General features: G+C 28.0%; 4 protein-coding genes across 6 annotated transcripts in view; 1 reads left to right on the top strand and 3 right to left on the bottom strand.

The window, feature by feature from the left end:
* The first annotated feature begins 2637 nt into the window (after positions 1-2637).
* LOC119668127 (ATP-binding cassette sub-family B member 7, mitochondrial-like) lies at positions 2638-9747 on the top strand. Of its 2 annotated transcripts, none has more exons than XM_038077530.1 (8): positions 2638-2766; positions 4758-4881; positions 4968-5122; positions 5193-5359; positions 6760-6870; positions 6929-7723; positions 7790-8065; positions 9410-9747. In XM_038077530.1, the coding sequence occupies exons 2-8, from the start codon at positions 4823-4825 to the stop codon at positions 9608-9610; spliced, it is 1764 nt and encodes a 587-aa protein (XP_037933458.1). In that variant the 5' UTR covers positions 2638-2766; positions 4758-4822; the 3' UTR covers positions 9611-9747. The 2 variants fall into 2 exon arrangements, with proteins under 2 accessions (XP_037933458.1, XP_037933457.1); XM_038077529.1 differs by having other exon boundaries at positions 4716-4881.
* Positions 9748-10217: 470 nt separating this feature from the next.
* LOC119679680 (vitamin K-dependent gamma-carboxylase) lies at positions 10218-13110 on the bottom strand. Its single transcript, XM_038092171.1, has 4 exons — positions 12909-13110; positions 12445-12766; positions 12041-12387; positions 10218-11985 (listed from the first exon to the last, which is right to left on the bottom strand). Exons 1-4 carry the CDS (start codon positions 13108-13110, stop codon positions 10769-10771), a joined length of 2088 nt encoding a protein of 695 aa, XP_037948099.1. The 3' UTR covers positions 10218-10768.
* A 3346-nt stretch (positions 13111-16456) lies between these two features.
* LOC119668129 lies at positions 16457-18247 on the bottom strand. Of its 2 annotated transcripts, XM_038077532.1 has the most exons (3): positions 17958-18238; positions 17083-17902; positions 16457-17007 (listed from the first exon to the last, which is right to left on the bottom strand). In XM_038077532.1, exons 2-3 carry the CDS (start codon positions 17691-17693, stop codon positions 16950-16952), a joined length of 669 nt encoding a protein of 222 aa, XP_037933460.1. In that variant the 5' UTR covers positions 17694-17902; positions 17958-18238; the 3' UTR covers positions 16457-16949. The 2 variants fall into 2 exon arrangements, with proteins under 2 accessions (XP_037933460.1, XP_037933459.1); XM_038077531.1 differs by having other exon boundaries at positions 17083-18247.
* A 2818-nt stretch (positions 18248-21065) lies between these two features.
* The window catches only part of LOC119679670 (uncharacterized protein MAL13P1.304), a 4793-nt gene continuing 4600 nt past the window's right edge, over positions 21066-21258 (bottom strand). The window contains exon 4 of the mRNA XM_038092159.1: positions 21066-21101. Within this exon, the coding sequence (XP_037948087.1) occupies positions 21066-21101 (36 nt within the window). The remainder of the gene's footprint in view (positions 21102-21258) is intronic.

The raw sequence follows: 21258 nt of genomic DNA, 5'->3' as shown, positions 1-21258 counted from the left end.
TTCATGATGCTATGTTAATTATCTTTGACGAAGGTATGTCACACAATCTGCATTTGGTCTTACATTTGTTATTTAAAGTGGAGTCGTATTTCCCGAATATATTAAGTGAGATTGCATTTGGTGATGCACAACAATTGGCTGATGTACAATTGGAACTGAATTTATTGTTGGAATATAAAATTTCAGAGTACACGACTTTTCTACAGCAATTGTCTCGGCTTAACACTCTAACAGCATCTGCAACTATGGCAAAGAATTACCTTACAGAATGTATTGAGTTCCTAAAAATGTACATAAGCTAGTTATACTATAGGATACAGTATATAAAGTAGTTTATACAGTTTATAATACAAAGTAGTATATAATCATATAATTTTGGCTAATGTATAAAAATTAGTTTTATTGTCCGGGTATACGTCTCTGAGTCAGTCATCGCCTATTCAAGTAGCTCAGTGCGGGTTACAACAACAACAACAAAACTTGACTGTCTGAAATAAAGGGTGGATCAAAAATATTCCTAACTGCTTTAAGCTAATTTTAGTCTATGATGTCATATATTTCAATGGACACTCTGGAAAACGCACAGTTTCTTAAACAGATGTTTTTCATAATATTATAATCTTTCTGATTTAATGCTAAAGTTTTCATAAGTTTTGAAAAAGAAAAGAGAAATTTTAATGTACACATTTGAATTATTTATGTTATTATATTTTATATATCTATTGTCAGCTTAATAATAATTGGTTAATAGCCTTACACATTTATTATATATAGATAGATATAGATTTACCCGTGCCCGTACAACCGCTGGCCTGTTTAATATATTTATAAATAGATGATTTAAATGTATTAATTATAACTGATAAATATTAATTATATTTAGTTACTCCTTTTGTTTTTATTAATTAACTAATCATAGTTTTAAAAGTTAGTTTTTTAATTATTTTTTTTATGCAAATATTAGTATATTGTGAAGAATCTTAATAAAAAAAATTTGGACCTCGCATATTTTTTTTAATAAGCCTTCTAATAGATACAAATTATATATCTTCTAAATTATACATATTATGTTATTATTTTACACTTTTAATATACAAGTATTTCTCACTCCAAAATATAATACATATCACAAAATTAATCAATGTGCTTTACATAAGTCGGTATCAATATTTGTTCAAAAAATAATGTCCGATCATTCACGAATCAGTGGTGTCAGCAGTTAGGTCATCTTGACTATTTGCATAAGATTATTAGTTAATAAGTTTCAAAACAGTAATTCCAAGGAAAAGTTGTCATAACTCCGCTGTAAACAAAAAACAAAATGGGTTCTTGCTGCGTTCTTCGTAGCTAGGAGCTTATGAGATCTCTCCGGTTCTTTGACACAATTGTGATTGAAAAATTATTGTGGAAACTAGATCAGTTCACTTGTTTTCATACCATCAATTGGCAGAGGAATAATTCGCCAGAGATGAAGCGAACCAAAACACTTATCATTTTTTCATTATTTTTTTGGGTTGAAAGTGGTTATAAATCCACTTTTGGAATTCTAATAGGTCTTGCTTTTAGAAAAGTACATTAATTTGATAAAATAGATGAATAAGGTCCGAAAAGTTTCCAAAAAAACCAATTAAATCTTTTAAATAAAAGGCATATATCTTCAAATAAAAGATATTAAATCAAAAGATATAAGATTAAAGGTATTTGTATGAATAGTTATCATGACATTGAACGATTCTAGATTGATAGATTTTTTTAGGCAGAGCGTTTTTGTTATCTTGTATATCGGTAGATACTAAAAGTGTAATGCCTACTATTACATTTTTTTATTTTTTGCATCAATAAGTCATTTCTCTATAAATTCCGGCGAACAGGCTCCTAGATAGTATGTCTACAAAAAATTCTTGCGAAATCTCTTTTGTGGCACGTGACTGCAAGGTAAACCATGAATGCTTACGCTGTACATTCCGCTGGCATATACATTCCGGCGCTACTCGTATTTTCAAACGAGCAAGTGTTGCTGCTATTTCTCAATACCTATCTTAATATATGCTCTACATTAATCATGTCACCGTCAGATGATGAGTATCCATCTAACACCATCTTTCGTTTATTCAATAGTACTGGATAGCTTCCTACCATGTACTTCACAGTCTTCTATGTTTTTCGTTTTCTCACAATTCAAAGTTTATTTAGCTGGTAAATTAACCGACATTGTCCTGTTAGAATTTTCATTATAATCTTTAAATTATTTCCTGTTAAAATCAGTCCCTTATACGTGAATTAGAATGTATTAGACCTTATAGGTTTTCCCAGCATAATATCCTTATTTTTTTTTATATTTTAATTTTCTTTTCTTCTAAAAAGTAGAAGAAATGTTACTCTTCTTTGGTCGAAAAAAAAAACTAGGCCTACAACACCTTTTATTGGTAGCATAACAGCCTCTTTATTGCCTTCGATCCAAATATATGTAGACGTTATTTATAGCATCTATACTCGATTATTTTGACTCAGTATGTTTAGCTTTTTTAAGCACAGCCATCAACAGTTCTCATGGGACTAATAATTACTAATATGTATAAAAATTTATCAAATATATATTTAAATAAAAAAAATTGCATTTTTTTTATAATTTTTAGATATATTGCACACGATCTTCAAGTTCTGTTGAGGATGTCACGAAACCGAAAAGAAAAATTACGCCATTCACACCAACGCCTGGCAGTAAAATATTGGGTGGAGTTTTTGCTAAAAAAGTACCGGCGAAAGGTAATTAAACTAAAAATTGCAATAATAAATATATTTATAAAGGATGCTCCTGTGACAACATTGATACTAAAATAAAAAAAAATATTTAATAAAACTGCTCGGAACTTAATATGGCTAGAAAACCTTTTGGGTTTGTAAGTTACAAAAGTAGGTTGTTAAGGTGGAAGAACGTAAGTTCAAATATAAAGAAACTGCTTGTTATATCAGCACATCTGTTATGTATTTAACTAAATTTAATTGTAAATAAATTTCTGCATTTGAAAGATACTAACACTTTACAATCAGATGTGCATTAACTAGTAATTTGTCACCATCTTCACTTGGTGAGGAATTTCAATTGGAGTCCTTAATAGCTAGTAGCGTCTGATAAACATGTATAAACATGTATAACCTTATTATTTTTTTAAAGAATGTGACACTATATGGTCAAACTAGTATTGCATATAATAAAAGAAAACTAATTTTAGTGGTGGATATGTGAAACCTTTAAGTCTATACTTATTGTACTTAGATATATGTACGAAAATAGTCCTACAGAACTGAATTTAATTTATAATTATATAGTCAAAACCTTGCTTTTAATCTTAATCCAAAATTTATTTTTTGTGTCCGGGTTAGATTACGAATGCTTCATCAAAGATAATACTATAAGCATCGATGTTTTATGTCTCAATACTGACTTCAGTCATACTTAAGCTATCAACTTTTCTGACTTAAGTCAGTTTTGAGATTTAAGTATCTATTGTGAAATCAGTCCTGAATTGCTGAAAATCATTATGCCTTCTAATACTTAAGATGTAGAAGTTTTGCATTTTTGTAGTGTGCTGCTACATGATTCTTGTGGAATGGTCTTCTTATATTTTTTTAATAGAGAGCGTTACTTAAAACCTATAAAGAAATGTCTGGAAATGATATATTTAAATGTTTAATGTGAACCCTCAACTGCTATTTGTAACTATTGCTAACAGGTTGTTACTTGTTAATGGATAGTTGAAAATATTGAACCCAGCTTGTGTTTAGATAAAGGAACCAAGTTGCGTTAATATGATTGGATTTATAAGCAGACGTTTAAATAAATGTGACTGAGATTAGTATGGTCAACTTAACATAAAAACAGATGGGCGGTGTCATTAGATGTAGAGCTACAGTTCGGATAAACATAAGAGATAGACAACAAAATAGTTGTTTAATCATTTTCAAACAACTTCCCAGTAAAGTCTCAGAGGTTTAACTGAATCGATTTAGTCTGTTTTCAATTCTCACAACTGAATTATGTTCATTAGTTTCAAATTTCTATTATATATGCAAAATTTAGTTTTGATACTAATACTCGTATGATAGAATCTCGAAAAAACAATAAATTAATAGAAAGAAGTTCCTCCCTTATTTATATAATATTTATTGTATTCAAAATTTGCTAAAAAGTTTAAGAAAACTATAAACTTTCAAGAGGAAGTGTTATTTTCTCTATTCTCTATTACTCTATTTTGTCTTAGATAATTTTAATCCCTACTCTATACTGAAGTGTAAATGGGGTTAAGGACTCCTTTTGAAACTCTGCCAAATACTTTCTGCATTCATTAAAAGTTTTGTTATATTTATTTTGATTTTAATAAAAATAATTTTGTATTTCCGTTTTACCTATTTTTACCACATTATTAGTTCTTTATTAATTATAAATATTGTAAGACACCAATAGTGTGAAAAGTCAATAAATTAATTTGTAACACAGTTTCTTTAAATCATAAATTAACAAATTAACAAATTAAAAAATTATTTTGTATATCACATATTTTTATGATTCTTATTAATATATTATTGTTGTGCATCCTCCAAGCTAACATTTATCAGTTTTTATTTTCAAATCAATCATCAAACTGCTTGTAATATAGTATATATGGCTGTGGTCCTGTAGGGATCTTACTTTTGAATTTAGTAAATCCCCACAGGTCACCAACGGCAATCCTTACGAAAATGTCATATTCACTTAGGAGGTACTGGTGATGGGGGGAATACTCTAGGAACACTTGATGCACCTGAAGTGACATCACAGGATATGCTGCGCGCTATGATGCATTACATTTGGCCCAAAGAAGATGCATTAGTAAGAAAAAGGTATCACCTTTTTATAATAAAATCAAAGAAGAAATGTTAAATGTTACTTACTTAATAAAGAATTACAATTTTCTTAATTTTTACAGAGTTGCGATATCATTGGGACTTTTAGCTGGTTCTAAAGTGTTAACAGTTTGTGTTCCATTTTTATTCAAAGGAGCTGTTGATGCAATGGGCACCCTTAATATGGACACAGCACCAGAAACTGTATTATCAGTAGCAACTGCCATGATGATAGGCTGTAAGTGAATAAAATTTTTATACGCTTATTTTTGACTACTGTTATATGCATATATTTTCTACCTCTCCAGATGGTGTTGCACGTGCAAGTGCCGCAGCCTTCAATGAATTACGAAATGCAGTATTTGCCAAAGTTGCACATCATTCCATACGAAAAATTGCCACCAATGTTTTTTTACATTTACATAATTTAGATTTATCATTTCATTTAAATAAGCAAACTGGCGCCCTATCAAAGGTGAGCAAAAGATACAAGTTTAATAGATGTATCAACAGTATAATTAAGTTTGAAAAGTTTTAACCTAAAAACTAGCCCGATATAATGTTCTATATTAAATCCAATAATGTTTGAGTGAAATCTTTAGTTTGAACTCAAGTTCATTCCACTCTTGATAATATCGATATAAGAAAAATATAAAATGCGGGCATTGAATATTGATTAATTACAAGTATGAATAAATTTATAAAATATAATATGAAAACAAAACAACGCTATAATAACCTGAATATTGAATACTCCACAAACACAGCGGCTTGTTTATAAGATGTACATCCAGGCTGCTTATTTTAACTCTTATAATATTATTATTTGGTTGAAAATGTTGTACAACACCACTCAGGTCGTGTATATACTATAACTATCATAATAATTATAGGCAAGATATTTTGGAAGTTATAATGCTTTACAATAAATCGCCATCATTCATTTCTTTAGCTCCTTGAACACCGAATGAATTCTTCTCTAAAATTTCAACTGTTTTATTGTCTCTAAAACATAAAATTGTCACCCCCGAATTGCATATGTCAACTATCGACGTAAGGAACTATAATCCGGTTGTAACAGGTATTTAATATAACTAATTGCCTATTTATCGTCACAAACTTTTTGAAATTTAGTATTAGTATAATTAATGCAGCCTTGGTTACATGCACAAGCAAGTACTGAAAAGGACCGTGTGAACTCTTCAAAACTTTTTGCTGGTAAGCTTTCCGAAAGTCTGGATAAACCTGTACATCATTTCAACTGATTTTTTGTTCACTATAGTTCACTATATAGTTCATTGAGGTTAGTATATGGTTACGTCTTAAACATTCACAATGTGTGCTTCAACTGCAGCTATACTCCACATAATGCCACTCATTCGATTTCTTCCGAAATCCACACATTTAAACCGTATTGTTTAATGGTTACGCCCATCGGTGTGGCAGGATTCTTTCACCGGAACCCAAATGAAATTCAATATACCTATCTGAACTTTCTTCTTTCCCTGCCACGCACCCTTTCAATTTGTGCAATGTCTTGTCAACCTTTTATGGGCTTGCTTTCAGATCGACATTTGGCTACAGCAACAATAACTGTATAGGTCAAGAGCTCAAACATATCGACGCGGCATAAGGGTTGATACAATTACTAGCGTGAGAAGCCGAAGGTGAGGAGTTAGGTTTCAGAAGAAAACCAAAAACCCTCCGTGATTATGTGTCACACAAAGTCCATTTGCTTTAAAATTAAGCCCTTACATCCCTTTTCGAATGTACATTTGTAGATATTTTTATTTCTTGATTATTTCAGTCAATAATTATTATATTTCTGTATATATATTATATATAAATTATGTCCCTATTTTTATTTAATTTCAGACAATTGATCGAGGTTCACGAGGAATCAATTTTGTGCTAACAGCCATGGTTTTCAACATAGTACCCACAATATTTGAATTAGCTTTAGTTTCCAGTATTTTAGGAGTTAAAGTAAGTACATGTCACGAAATTTGTAACAAAATTTATAATAAAATTTTAAATATTTTAGTGTGGCTTAGCTTTTGCTAGTGTATCTATGGGTTGTGTAGGAGTCTATGCTGTCTACACACTTTCTGTAACGCAATGGCGTACAAAATTTCGTGTTTACATGAATCAAGCTGAAAACGAAGCTGGCAATAAAGCTGTAGATTCCTTAATAAATTATGAAACTGTTAAATATTTTAATAATGAAAAATTCGAAGCTGGTCGTTATAATGCTGTGCTTAAGAAATACGAAACAGCTAGCTTAAAAACTAGCTCCAGTTTGGCGCTACTTAATTTTGGTCAAAATGCAATCTTCAGTTCTGCACTGAGCATAATAATGGTGCTAGCTGCTAATGAAATTGTTAAAGGCAATATGACAGTTGGAGATTTGGTTATGGTTAATGGATTACTATTTCAACTATCAATACCATTGGGATTTTTGGGAAGCGTGTATCGTGAAGTGCGTCAAGCCTTATTAGATATGCAATCAATGTTTACATTGATGAATGTAGATAGTAAAGTACATGTACCTGTAAATGCACCACATTTAGCATTGGGCAATAATAATGCATCAATTGAATTTAAAAACGTTTCGTTTGAATATGAGTCTGGAAAACCAATATTTAAGGATTTATCATTTAGTATACCAGCTGGTAAAAATATTGCATTTGTCGGTGGTTCTGGTTCTGGCAAATCATCTATGGTACGCTTGTTATATAGATTTTTCGAACCAAATGCTGGTCAAATATTAATTGGCGGACAGGATATAAGTGCAGTTGATATAGAAAGCTTAAGAAAATCTATTGCCGTTGTACCACAGGTATTGAAATACTTTTATAATTTGTTTTTATATATATAAAATATTTTACATTTTAACATTCTACAGGATTCTGTGCTATTTCATGATACAATAAGACACAATATACACTATGGCGATTTAAGTAAATCTCAAGAAGACATTGAAAATTCGGCACGTATGGCTGATTTACACGATTCAATTACAGTTTGGCCGAAAAAATATGATACACAAGTTGGTGAAAGAGGTCTTAAACTTTCTGGAGGAGAGAAGCAACGTGTGGCAATAGCACGTGCTATATTGAAAAACTCACCGATTTTAATATTTGACGAAGCCACAAGTAGCTTGGATTCAATAACAGAATATGTAAGCACAAAAGTTCTTATAATTTTAAAGCTACTAAGTTATTTTTTTAGTTTTATAAGATATTCTTAAACTGAATGCAAATATTTTCAATATTTTCACGTATTGGTATTCAGTGTTAAAGATAGACACTTTAAAGATAAAGAATACGTTATAAAACTTGTCTCTAAAAGTCAAATGCCGCTGGTCAGTTAAAGTTTCACCATTTGGAAAAGATGGTGTTTTTATTATTTTTAATCGTCGTCAAACGGTTCAAGATTTAAAATTTTCCACCATTAAATAAAAACTAATAACAGAATAAGGGATGAGAATTGATGGAATAAATCGATTCACTGCTATTACCTTCGTTACATGTGTTACCGATACTTGTGTTAAGAGTGGTGTAGAGCCTTCACGGCAAGTAAACACTTTAAATAACTTTGGACTTCTGTTCTCACTCTCATCTATAAAGCTTTCAAAGGACATGAATTAACCAACAATATAGTACGCCTTGGTTTGGATTCTATAAATAGCTTGCTATATAGATATTTTTAAAAGGGGATCTATTCTCCACTTTCTTCAACTAATAAAATAAAAAAAATTAAAGTCACTAATATACTAGTGATCATATTCTTTCAATAATAAGAACGGGTTCTGAGAACTCATTAACCTAGACTATATCAATACTTTAAAGTTTGTTATAGTGTTTTTAAGCCACTGGTGTATATAAATCGAAAATACAGTATTATATAAAAATAATATTTTTAATAATATTATTCATTTATAAAAATATTAGCTACTGGAATAGTCTTCTCCCCAATCATATTCAAAGTCAGTTATGTACCATATAAATCTTATTATTAATTTTTACTGGTCATTATTTCTACGATTTTAATTTAATAATACGATTAGAATAATAATAGAATAATAGGATAATAGGATTACCCTGCTAATAATTGAATTTAATTGACTTTAAATATATATTCTCCATATATCTCAATATATTCAGATTGAGATATGTGATCATACACATTCTATTATTATATCTCACTTGTCATATTACTAGTGAATCATATTATGCTGAATCTTAAAATCTTTAAAAATGACCCTAAGATAATAACAATAGTATGGATTGCATACTCCCTGTAATTGAATATGAAGCAATATCAATGAGTCCTACCAGCTAAATCAACATTTTCCGAGCGAAGTATTTGCTGCTCAAAAACCAAGCTTTCTGCCTACAGTTCAACCTTATCTAACTTAACCTATACAAATTTTTGTTTTTAAAATTAAAAGACGTAATATTGATATTAACAAACAAACAAATGATAATAAACAATATTTTAATGAATTTATAATTATTTTTAGAATATTCTGCAAGCCTTATCGCGTGCTACAAAGGGACGTACAAGTATTTGCATTGCTCACCGGTTATCTACTGTTATGGATGCCGATGAAATTTTAGTACTAGAAAATGGTAAAGTCGGCGAACGCGGGACCCACTCTGAATTACTAAAAAGAAATGGACTTTATGCACGTCTTTGGGAAACACAAACACAACAAATTTGACATCAAGAACAAATAGGAACTAATCACTTAGGAAGTGGGAACAAGATTAACTTATATGTATAGTGTTTTGCTATCCTTATCTTAAATGTATTTTAAGTTTATTTTATTTTAATTATTAGAACGTTATATTTTATTTGTTGTTGTAGTAATTTAAATCTAAAGACAATACTTTCATTTGTGTATAAATTTTATTAAGTATAATAGAGTTTAACATATGCATATGTATGTTTATGTAGATAGTTACAATTTAAAAAAAATGTAAATAAATAATGTCGTATATGCCAACAATTTATAATAAATTTTATTTTAAATTAAAAAAAATTTGAATAGTTATTATCCATTTATCACGATTTAGTTTTGTATATAACTAATTAGGTTTGAAGCCACTTATAAGACGAAATTAACAAATTATTTTTAAAATCAAATATGATAAATTTTAATTTAAAATATTTAAATTTTCAAATTTATATGAAAAATTAAAAAAAATTCCAATGTATATTTTAAGAAAGTATTTCACACTTGAAAATTTATTTAATACATTCAATACAAAATTTATTTATATTAAATAGAATAATTTAACATAAAGATATTTAGAGATTGTTTTATAAAATGGTAATTTCATTATAGTAACACATTATCACATTTCTCTGTTAGAGCTCACAATGGTCCTAAGTCATATTTTGTATTTTCATAGATAATATATTATCACTCATCTCCCCCAACTAAGAATCGGAAAGTAGGTTTCGTCGTGAGGTTGCGAAAACTTTAAAGTTAATTGAAATTTAATTTGATTATTTGATTTGTTCAAATATTTATGTATATAGTTGTATCATGGAGTTCCAAGTGCATTTCATCTGTTCAGAGCGCTATACTTAGCACACATCTCCGGATAGAGTCCCAAACATAATTTTTCTTATTAACATATTACATTTGACTTTCTCATCTATTAAAATATTTATTTAATTGTGTCTTATAAGTTTCTTTTAACCATCTACCTATGTTTAATAAAAATCATTAATAAGTACATAATTATATATTTGTTGTTAAAATTCAACTAACCACATTTCTATGAACTACATGACTACATAAATGCAAATGTCAAAAAATTCATTGAGAAATTAATTTTGGTTAAGTCCATTTAATTCAACTTCAATCACACTAATTTCTTTCGCGTAACTCCATAGGTATTGGTACACCGTATATTAAAAATAATAGACAATTTCCTATATGTGTTAAAAATTTTTTATAATTATCTAATCGATTTTTAAATTCAGGCCAGAGTGGTAAGATTGGTTTAGAGTGTGGAATTTTATCAGTTATGATAAAATCACTTTCTAACATTGTCTTATTAACATAGGTGTAAAGATACGAAGACGGCTTCAAGCCTACCGTTGTGACATGATGTGTAATACCAGGCTTTAAACAAATACTCTTACCAGCAGTTAAAAAGTATGTTTCATTTTCACCATCATTATTGAATCTGACATTTCCCTCCAATATGGTAAGTGTGACATTTGTCAAATCGGATGATATAAAATTATCCAAAGTTAAACCCGGAAAATCAGCTACAAAAACAACATCTGAATAATTATTCCAGGCAAGTACTTCATTTGCAATTGTCTTTAGCTTAGGACGCATATCATTTAACTCATTTAATAACGGCAGAGACCATGTTGTGCTCTTAAATGGTGACCATTTTGCCGTAAGCAGATCAACACGTGGATCAAAAACACGCTGCTGAAACCGACCATTCATAGAGCACCATATTTCAAAATATATCGAAAAGTTTTTAGATGATAATGGTGTAGATGTTGGATCCCTTGCATAATCCTCTAATATATTATTTTCAATACATTTTGCATACTGTACTGCCATATCAGCATATTTCGTCCAACGATCATAATCAGTATATGCATATGGGTTTATAAAGTGTACTTTCTCATTATTGTTGTCAACTATCTTCACCGAAGTTATTACTGTATCATAGCTATGTACCATCATATCCCAGGAATAACCGTATAAACCTTTCGTCCAGTTATTGTATCCTTTGGTTAGAAAATGAGAATATGGCAAGAATAATTGTAAAGCGCAATAAATCAAAATTGCAACGCTACGCAATAAAGCAGATCTACTAGTTTTATGTTTTTGTATTATTTCCTTTTGGCATGAACAACATAAGACACCTTTGAGTTCTTTAATTTCTTCCACTAGATTCTCTTTATTTAACACATTAGTCTTAGTATTTAACTGGTTTCCTTTATCAATGGTTTTAGTTTCCTTAGCAACTCCAAAATATTTTATGAAACTAATTTTACGCGGCCAGTCAAATCCGAAAAATAAAGGCACTTCTGCCAAGCACACCCAAGGAAACATACCTGAAATGAAAAATATCTTACAAAACAATTCTCATACAAAACTAAATTCATTTACCGATTACAAACAGTCGGGAGTTCATCAAATGAAAGCTAAGCATAAAGGGAGTTGCTAGTACCCTAGTTTTTTCCCATGTCATCAAAAATGCTATTGAAAAATCAAAAATTGCTGTGAACCAGTGTACAATAAATAAATCGATAGTATCCACTGAAAGTACAGAACGAAATGGTGCAAATACCCAATGACGACTGAGACTAGACATAGCATATCCCGACAACCATTCGGTAGTAAACTTTTTTAATCCAGCGTACATATACAAGATGAAAAATTGGAATTTAATCAGAAAATAATTCCAATAAGGTACAGTATCGGTTGAAGATGCATTTTTATATTTGTCCAATGAACTGAAAGATATAAAAAATTTTATAAATTCTAATTAATGTATATGAAATTAAACTTACTAGCAATTATTTGCCTGTGTAAATAATAGTATGCTACCCACCAAACCAAATAGATAACTATGATTATTCCAAGCAGGTTTGTCCAATAAAAATATATACCAATACGGTACTATATATATTAGACAGCTTAATCGAAAATTATAACCCAACATAATACCCATAGCACCCAAAAACATTAAAATATATAAACAACCCATAATTGGTAGGCTAGCTGCTGATATGAAATTGAAAAGTGGGAAATGACAATGTTGTGGTTCACCAAATCGTACATCAAGTTGTGCGCCACCACGTTCCTCTGCAAGATCTATTAACATAGCAGCACCTAACGATATATAAACATAACATTAATATATTTCGATGTTATATATTTAATAAATATTTAATACATTTTATAATATTATATAATTTATTATATATAATATGATATATATATAATTTATTAATATATTTAATATAAAGCTTACCATAGAATATACGAAATGCAGCCAAAGCTGATGAATCCACTGGTCGATTTAACCAATTCGTAAAATTTGAAAGGTTTTGGAAATTGTTAAGATCGTAACCGGAAAAATTTCGGAATATACTTTCAAATATATTATGGGTTTTTTGTGCTCTCGTTTCCTTGCCTTCCTTGTTTGCATAAATCGACTTAGTTGTTTTAGACATTTTTTGGACACTAAAATTAATTTTATGTACATATGGTATATTAATTTAATACAGTTGTTTGCTTATTTCCTGTTGTCAACTTTTGGAATAATTAAAAGAGCATCAAAATTAATTATAAAAAGATATATAAATAAGTTAAAGTTTATAATTTTAAGTCTTTACAAAAATATATTGAATGAATTAAAACTTGTTTTAGCCTTATTAATAACTGCCTTCAAATAGCAGGTACTATTCCAGCACTATATTGTATGTTTCAAATATCTGTGCCAGGTGTATCGTTCATACACAAATTATGATATTTGCACCTAATCACAATGATCATCATACATATTTAGATTTTAAATAAAAATATGATATGATACACATACATGATAATTGTTATGATAAACATATTTCGAAGATTAAATTTCAATATATGATTTATTTATACGATATAATAGACTACTAGACTAGACCTAGACTTTAAAATATAATTCCAACTGTTCGAAGCTTCGAACATTTTAATGTTTGTGGTTACACAGACTATATCAGCTGTTCGATTCAAATGTTTCAATTTAGGTATACTCGAGATTCATAATGTTCGAACACTTTCAGCTCCTTGATTTCACCATACTTAATTTATTTTAAATTATTTTATTCTTTTATTAAATCTTTTTTTAACTCATATAGTTATATATAACATTATATAGCTAGGTCGTACTGTCCGGTAATGGCCAGTCATAAACCTGATTTATAACACTTTAATGACGGTAGTTATTTCATTAACTGTTAACATAAACGTTATGTACAGTATATTTTTTTATAAATATTGATTAGAATCACTTCGTGTAGTTAATCGCAGATTTTTAAACATAGATTATGAATCGTCAAGGCTGATGTAATGATTTGTAAAATGATTGTATATATTTTAAAAGTCCCAGATTTGCAACATCTTCCAAAAACATAACGATTCATGTTATTTTAGGACAGATAACTTTAAAATAGTACAGTTCCGTTCAAAAAGAGGTCAAATGATTACTCTATCTAAAACATATAAGATACCATGTTTCATTATCCTATATTAAACAAGCTTATTTTTTAAATTATGTAAAGATTAATATATCATTCAATGATTATGTTAAACTATGTTCATTATATCTATGTCTATATCCAAATGTGTTGACTCATTTGATTAATAATAAATCTACAACATCAGTATCTTCTAATACATAAGAAGAATTGGGCATCAATAAAATATCCGAATCGTCTGCGGTTTTATGATAGTCGCTTCGCACCGTTATAACCCTGTCCCTGTTTTTTATCTTTTTTTTTTAACAGTAGGGTTTTGCATATTCCTTTTCTTCTATTGCCTAGTAGATTTCAATCAAGATTCATTCCTATTTGCAGTTAAAACTTATTATATATATTCCCCAAAATTTTAATTGAACTATTCACATTTAGGAATTAATATAGTTTCATATTCGGTTAATTTGTCAATTACTTTAAACTATTGTTTAAAACTCAATAAACCACAATACATGGTATAAAATTGTTTGTCATAAAATAATTAATATTAAGGCATTAATTAAATTTAAACACTGCCTATATTTTATTAAAAATGGACTGATTGAATTTATTAAATTAATACGGCTCGTACTAATTCTATATATCATTCAAAAATAAAATATTGAGTTTAATAAACTCAATATTTAATTTATTATATTTAATAATTCAAAAAACCCGACCTGAGGAAAGAAGTTAAACAAATTCGTAACATTAGGGGCAGTGCAGGTAGCTACATTTCGTAATTATTATATGAATACATCTATGCATTCTTAAAAATTAACTCATTTTATTTATTAAATGTAAAAATTAAAAAATAATTTCAAATAACCCGCACTGGGGAAGAAGTCAAAAGAACTACGAAACGTTGGCTTTATAAAACTCTAATAAAATACCTATATTTTATTTTTATATAAAGTTTGATATTTATCCTGAAGCCTAAATTAATTATAATCTTTCTAGAATAAAAAAAAAAATTTTATTTGTTGATATAAATCTCATTAAGTATAAACATAATATTAAAAATAAACATATATTATTATTTTATATGATTGATTTATAGTTTATAGTATATTCCCGATAAACATATATATTTTATTTTTATATAAAGTTTGATATTTATCCTGAAGCCTAAATTAATTATAATCTTTCTAGAATAAAAAAAAAAATTTTATTTGTTGATATAAATCTCATTAAGTATAAACATAATATTAAAAATAAACATATATTATTATTTTATATGATTGATTTATAGTTTATAGTATATTCCCGATAAACATATATATACATAAGCCTTACTACCGTGTGACCTTTTTGGTCTGCCAGCATAACCTAACCTACATAAGACTTAATTAGTAAAAACAATAAAAAATGAAACATATTTTGTATATTTTTCTGAATTTATTAAAAATTCGACATAAATACATGCATGCATATTGATTTTTTTTTTTTGTTTGTATACTAAATACATTTTGGGTAAATAACTAATTTTTTATGTATTTTCACTTTTTTTACTAAAAACATAAAATTTTATAAATTTTATAAAGTTTACATGAATGTAAAAATTTTTAATGCATATCTTATAAATGATATTAAATGAGAATATTTCGAAACTGTATTCGACATTTTTATGTTGACAATGAAATGTGGCAAAAACGAATTTATCTTATTCATTTAAATTTTATATCGGTAGTTTCTAAAATTTGAAAAATTTGTTTTCTTATATATTGGAAAAGCTTTTAAAATTTTCTAAATTCTACATTTTGTTTTGTTAATAATAAATTTATTGTTTGTGTTTGTTGCTTAAATAATTTTGCCATTATCCTTGTTTACGCTTGCGAATATATTAATTCATATTTTAACTTGTAAGAGAATAAATTGTAAATATTAAATATATGTATTTCTTTCATTTTAAAAGTTGAATAATATTTTATAATTTTAAATCATTTATTGTTTTATCATCATCATATTGTTTTATTATTTATAAAAGCTTTTGTTAAAATTCCAGTAAAATACTTGCAAAGAATATATGAACAAATGAGCTTAAAAGTATGAAAAATAATTAATAAAGTCTTAAAGTAAAAACTAATTTATAAATTTTTAATATATTTTTTTTTGTATTTTTTGTTTAAATTCATAGAAATTTAAAAGTATTATATATTAAATAATAGAAAAAAAATATAATCGAAAATTTGAAAATATTTACTTAAAGCAAAATCTTTGGAAAGTTCTCGTTTTATAATTTTTGTTGATTTAAAAATGTTTTTTTTTTTAATAATGTGTTTTGAAAATCGTTTTATTTCTTTTTAGGTTAAATATTCTTTAAAATCTTTTAAATGTTTTATATTTTATACTTTTGTTTTTTATTTTTGCTTAATGTGGTGTAAATATACGACATATACGAGTAAGTTGCTAATTTTCATTAATAATTTAAGTTTCAATTCTAAAATATTTGAAATGCATTTTTAAATCTTGTTAAGCTTTTATTTTATAAATTGTTATTTTGAAATATTTTTGAATAGAAGGGATAAACATTGTAATATATTTTCAGTAAATTGAATTATTATTTAATCGCTGAAGTTTTATGGGAAAAAGTTTTAAAATTTCATTTGCCAGCGACTTTGCCTAACTCACCCAGTCCCCAACCATGCACACACATATCACGATTAACTTCACTACACCTTCAACAGATTCATTTCATATGTTTTATATTATCAAGGAGTGCATTACTTGCCATCTCTTTCACACGTTTGCTTGTCTGGTTGGTGACTTTTACCCTTCTTTTGCCCCTTTTTCCTTCAAATACGATTTTGGTTCAACTGTGAACGTGGGGTAAATGGGCTTACCATAACGCCGCTAAAATAAATTATAATTTTATTAAATATTTTACAATTGTTAATTTATTTAATTATTATTATTTTATATATTTACCTGGGCCAAATGGACTCATTGAACAGTTCACTGAAGCGATAATCTGGTATAGAAATTTTAAATTTGCAATATGATAATTGCGATAAGTTTGCATCGTTCTTAACTAGTTTAGTGCACTTAACTAAGTTCTTATTAATTTTAAGCTCTTCTGCCAAGTGCTCAATGACATCGTCTTCACTGGTTGAAGTTGCAAACTTGCCTACTTGCACCCAACGCCCATAGTCGCAGACCACTTGCAGACGATCTGAATTACAATTGTTGCCAACCACAATTAGATTGTTAGTCTGTTTCTTTCCATCCACATTATTGGCATTTCCAAATTGAAAATATTGTTGGTACATTCGTCCCTGTATTTGATTAATACCATTACAGACTTTATTCAGCTTATCCTCCATAGTGCTTAACTTGGCGGCCAGCGCCTTTGGCGATTGATTTTTGCATTCATCACAGTTAAATGCAATCAATGGATTTTTTTGTATGGCATCATAAACGGCGTCATCAACGTTAACACATGTTCGGTGAAACTTTTTCAGGCAATCATCTGAGTTGCATATAATAATTGGATCCTTGGAGTTGATTGATTTTTTACACTTTGGACAATTTTCAGCCATCTTTAATCGGTTTGCAATCGTTTCCACTTTTTTTTTGTAGGTATAACAGCAGCAAAGAGAAATCCCACCAGTAAGGGTATGGAACGAACGAGGAGGTGCAAGTAAAAAAGAAAAATATTCTAAAGTTTATGAAAAGCCGCCGCCGTTTTTGCCAAACCGTGTATCTGGTCTGTGCGCTCCGAGTGCTTCTGTTCAACTGTAGAAAATCACTATCGAATATACTCTTAGCCGGTTTTTTCCTCAATGATGACAAATGCAACCTACCCTTATCTCATATGGCGACTTACATATATATAAATATGTATTTTTCAACCCTTATAGTTTTATTTTTCAACATATGTATACATGTATATTTGAATGCACACTAGTTTACATGCAGTTCTTGGACCCTTTATAACGTTTTTATATTTGCTTAGGTGATTTTTAGAAAATATAATACTAATTCTTCACTTAATAATGAATTTATTATAACTTCGCGAACAAGCAACGAAAATTACGCTAAGTAAAGTTTTTTTTGCTTATCTGAACTTTTTTATTTTGGATTTTATTGCTTCTTTTTCCCAACATTCACAATGATTTCCTTTTTGAGCCAACTATTCACGATATACAGATAAGCTTAATAAATTTTGTGAAGAAGTTTAGTAAAATATTTAGCATAAATATAAATATAAATACATTATATATTATTTATCAAAAACTGACATAAAGACATAAAATTGCAACTAATTAAATAATTGCATGTTCTAAGATTAATTATTTTATACTGATATACGAAGGCGTATTTATCTAGTTACATGAGGGCTTTGGTTCAGCGCCACAGACGAGGTGCGGCGCAAACCATTGCACTGTAGACCTTTGAAAGCATTTAGTAATCATTGATAGTATCTTGAATTAAGATTTGTGGCTTTTTGTTTAGAGGAATATCTTTAATAAAATATGGAAAATCTTTGAATAGAACTATGTAAATATATATCATGTGTGTGTAAGATTAAAAATTTCCAATGAAATGATTTTTCAAGTTAAGAAAACATGATATGAGTAAATTACGTTGGTTTCCAAAATAGTTTTTCGGGTTAAAAATATATGATATGAATAAACATACTTTGTTTGTAATGTTCGTTTTCTGTACCTAAAAGCATCAAAATTGTCTACAGTTCCGGATAAGCAAAGAATATCAACCAGGTTAGCCACCCTCAATATGCAGACAGTGTTTAAAAAATGAAAAATTTATATAAATAAGTATAATAAATAGCTCTTTTGGCAAAATTTAATTATTTTCTGTAAAATATTCTTTTTGCTGATTGGTTTTCACAGTCTTAAAACTTGACTGTAACGTTCTCTAGAATGTCAGTGGTATAAGCCTTATGGATATTTCTTTTTGTAGATAAAACGATTTCCATTTCTTGGCGACTGTATTTTTTTATGAAACTAAAAATTACAAATTGCCAACTCAGATAAGTATGAGAAGTGATTAACAAATTTTTGCATCATAATAAAAAATAAATATTATGAAAATAGTATTTATTTTTTACAAATCCCTTTTTATTTTTAAAATATATGCACATATATAAATAATCAAATGCTTAAAAGTTTTTGTCCAGCCAAATACTTTATTACAAAAACTATTAACATAACTAAAGTCTATATTAGTCTATATTTAACAATATAAACCATCTCTAGATGTTTTTATCTTATATTAATAAATTTGACAATAATATATTAATCAAATCAACGATTTTCAATTAATTTTCGATATCCTTGATTATATGAAGGAAACCGATTTTCTGATTTGCAGCTATACAAGGCGGATATTAACATTTTCAAAACGAATAAATCTCTTAATGTAACTGAAACACTTTAGACACATATGTTATTTTGCTTGAGTTTGAGTTTCTTATGGCACTGTTACTCCATCTTTCATTAGAAAACATCAAACTTATGATGTATGGTAAAAGTTCTAAAAGTACATTAAAGACAGAGTGCACTTTCAAACTGCACTGTTTTAAAACAAATGCTATAAATATTCCGTGTATATTCTTATGTATTCTATATATTATTGTGTTTGTTTTAATATATCTGAATTATCTTTATTTATATCTTTGTCTTTATATTCTATTAATTAAAATATTCATTGGTTTTCCGAGTATTCATAATATGGACAACTTCTAGACTGGATAATAATTTATAGATATACCAAAATTGAACCAACAAAGTCATAAAGTAAAATGTATAAATAGATGAAACTCAAATATACCTCCACAAATACCGGACATTTTTCATATATCTTGTCCTTATTATGTTTATACATAACAAAAAATTCCAACATTATATTATATATATATAAAGAAGTTTTTACCTTATTTATGTATCTAAAATTAATGTTTAGTAAGAAAAGTTATGGACAACGCCGAAAGCACGAAGCTATGAAGCTGATTTCTGGCTTAATGTGCTGGTTAATAAAAAATTGTGAAAATATGGATAAATACAAGCCAAAAGCGATTTATTCATTATACGGATGGAGTTTTTAAAATATATTAATACTGGCTATATGATTGGATCGTGCTAATTCAAAAATAAAAAATCGGATGTTGTCGTTAATGGAGCCCGCAACAAAGCGACACCAGTTATTTAAGGAATTGATTGATGATAATTCTAGAAAGTGAGCTGATTTATGACATTATAGAAAATACTGATATAATTTTCGTTAAAATAATATTTTTTGCAGAGGTATTTTAAGTCAATGGTCTATACAGAGAAGTACATTAGTATTTTTAGTATTTTAGTTATAGAAGCAAACATAGAATGCGGCAATCAAAGACCTTAAGTATTTGATAAAATGCTGGAAATAAAATACTGTTAATATACTATATTATACTACTTATACTTAGTAATATACTATACTAAAATCTGTTGAAAATGTCTTTAAAATAACAGATTATATAAGAGAATAAAAACTTATATAACAAAAATAGAACAAGGCAACAGAGTGTTTTTCGGGCTGACCTGCAGTTCGGGCTGACCTGCAGTTTTTTATCACCATAGTCTTTGCAAACAATTAATAGTTTAGTAATTCACATATAATTTTTAGACTGGTACTTTAAAGTGTTTAAATTTATTTAAATATGTGAAAGTGTTATGAATTTTATAATTCACATAAATTCATTTTATGAAGGAATTAAGAGACTTAAGGAAAAAATCAAATAACTTTTTTTTTTAATATATAAATATATACTTTATAATGTTCACTATTTGTATTTTGAGTTATTTATTTCGCATTGATATTTAATAGTGATTAATTCAAGATAAAATCTCATATATAAAATATTTATTTATTTATTTGTGAGTTAACATTAAAAGTAATTTTAAAGTTAACTAAGAATAAGGAATTGGACTGCTAGGTCTTTCGCCCTAAGAATATATTAAATATAATTTTAAAGCCCTTATATATATATGCAACTAAATTTAATTCAAATTTGTTGGAACATTTTTTGGCATAGGAAAATATGCATCGAAAAATTATATGTCGGAGAAGAAGGTAGAGATTTTTTTGAGATAGAGAGACTTA

This window comes from Teleopsis dalmanni, chromosome 1, assembly GCF_002237135.1.
Source record: "Teleopsis dalmanni isolate 2A chromosome 1, ASM223713v2, whole genome shotgun sequence".
NCBI lineage: Eukaryota > Metazoa > Arthropoda > Insecta > Diptera > Diopsidae > Teleopsis > Teleopsis dalmanni.
Note: the sequence above shows the minus strand (reverse complement) of the source record. Positions and strands in the feature narration are given on the sequence as shown.

Bases quoted from the DNA above. Each gene is read 5' to 3' on its own strand.
- LOC119679680 (XM_038092171.1), bottom strand. From the start codon at position 13,110: ATGTCTAAAACAACTAAGTCGATTTATGCAAACAAGGAAGGCAAGGAA. The intron at 12,767-12,908 runs GTAAGCTTTATA...ATATATCGTTAG, and splicing joins TGCATTTCGTATATTCTATG to GTGCTGCTATGTTAATAGAT. The intron at 11,986-12,040 runs GTAAATGAATTT...TTTTCATTTCAG, and splicing joins CTCCCGACTGTTTGTAATCG to GTATGTTTCCTTGGGTGTGC.
- LOC119668129 (XM_038077531.1), bottom strand. From the start codon at position 17,693: ATGGCTGAAAATTGTCCAAAGTGTAAAAAATCAATCAACTCCAAGGAT. The intron at 17,008-17,082 runs GTAAATATATAA...AATTTATTTTAG, and splicing joins AATGAGTCCATTTGGCCCAG to CGGCGTTATGGTAAGCCCAT.
- LOC119668127 (XM_038077530.1), top strand. From the start codon at position 4,823: ATGCTGCGCGCTATGATGCATTACATTTGGCCCAAAGAAGATGCATTA. The intron at 4,882-4,967 runs GTATCACCTTTT...TAATTTTTACAG, and splicing joins GATGCATTAGTAAGAAAAAG to AGTTGCGATATCATTGGGAC. The intron at 5,360-6,759 runs GTGAGCAAAAGA...ATTTAATTTCAG, and splicing joins AAACTGGCGCCCTATCAAAG to ACAATTGATCGAGGTTCACG.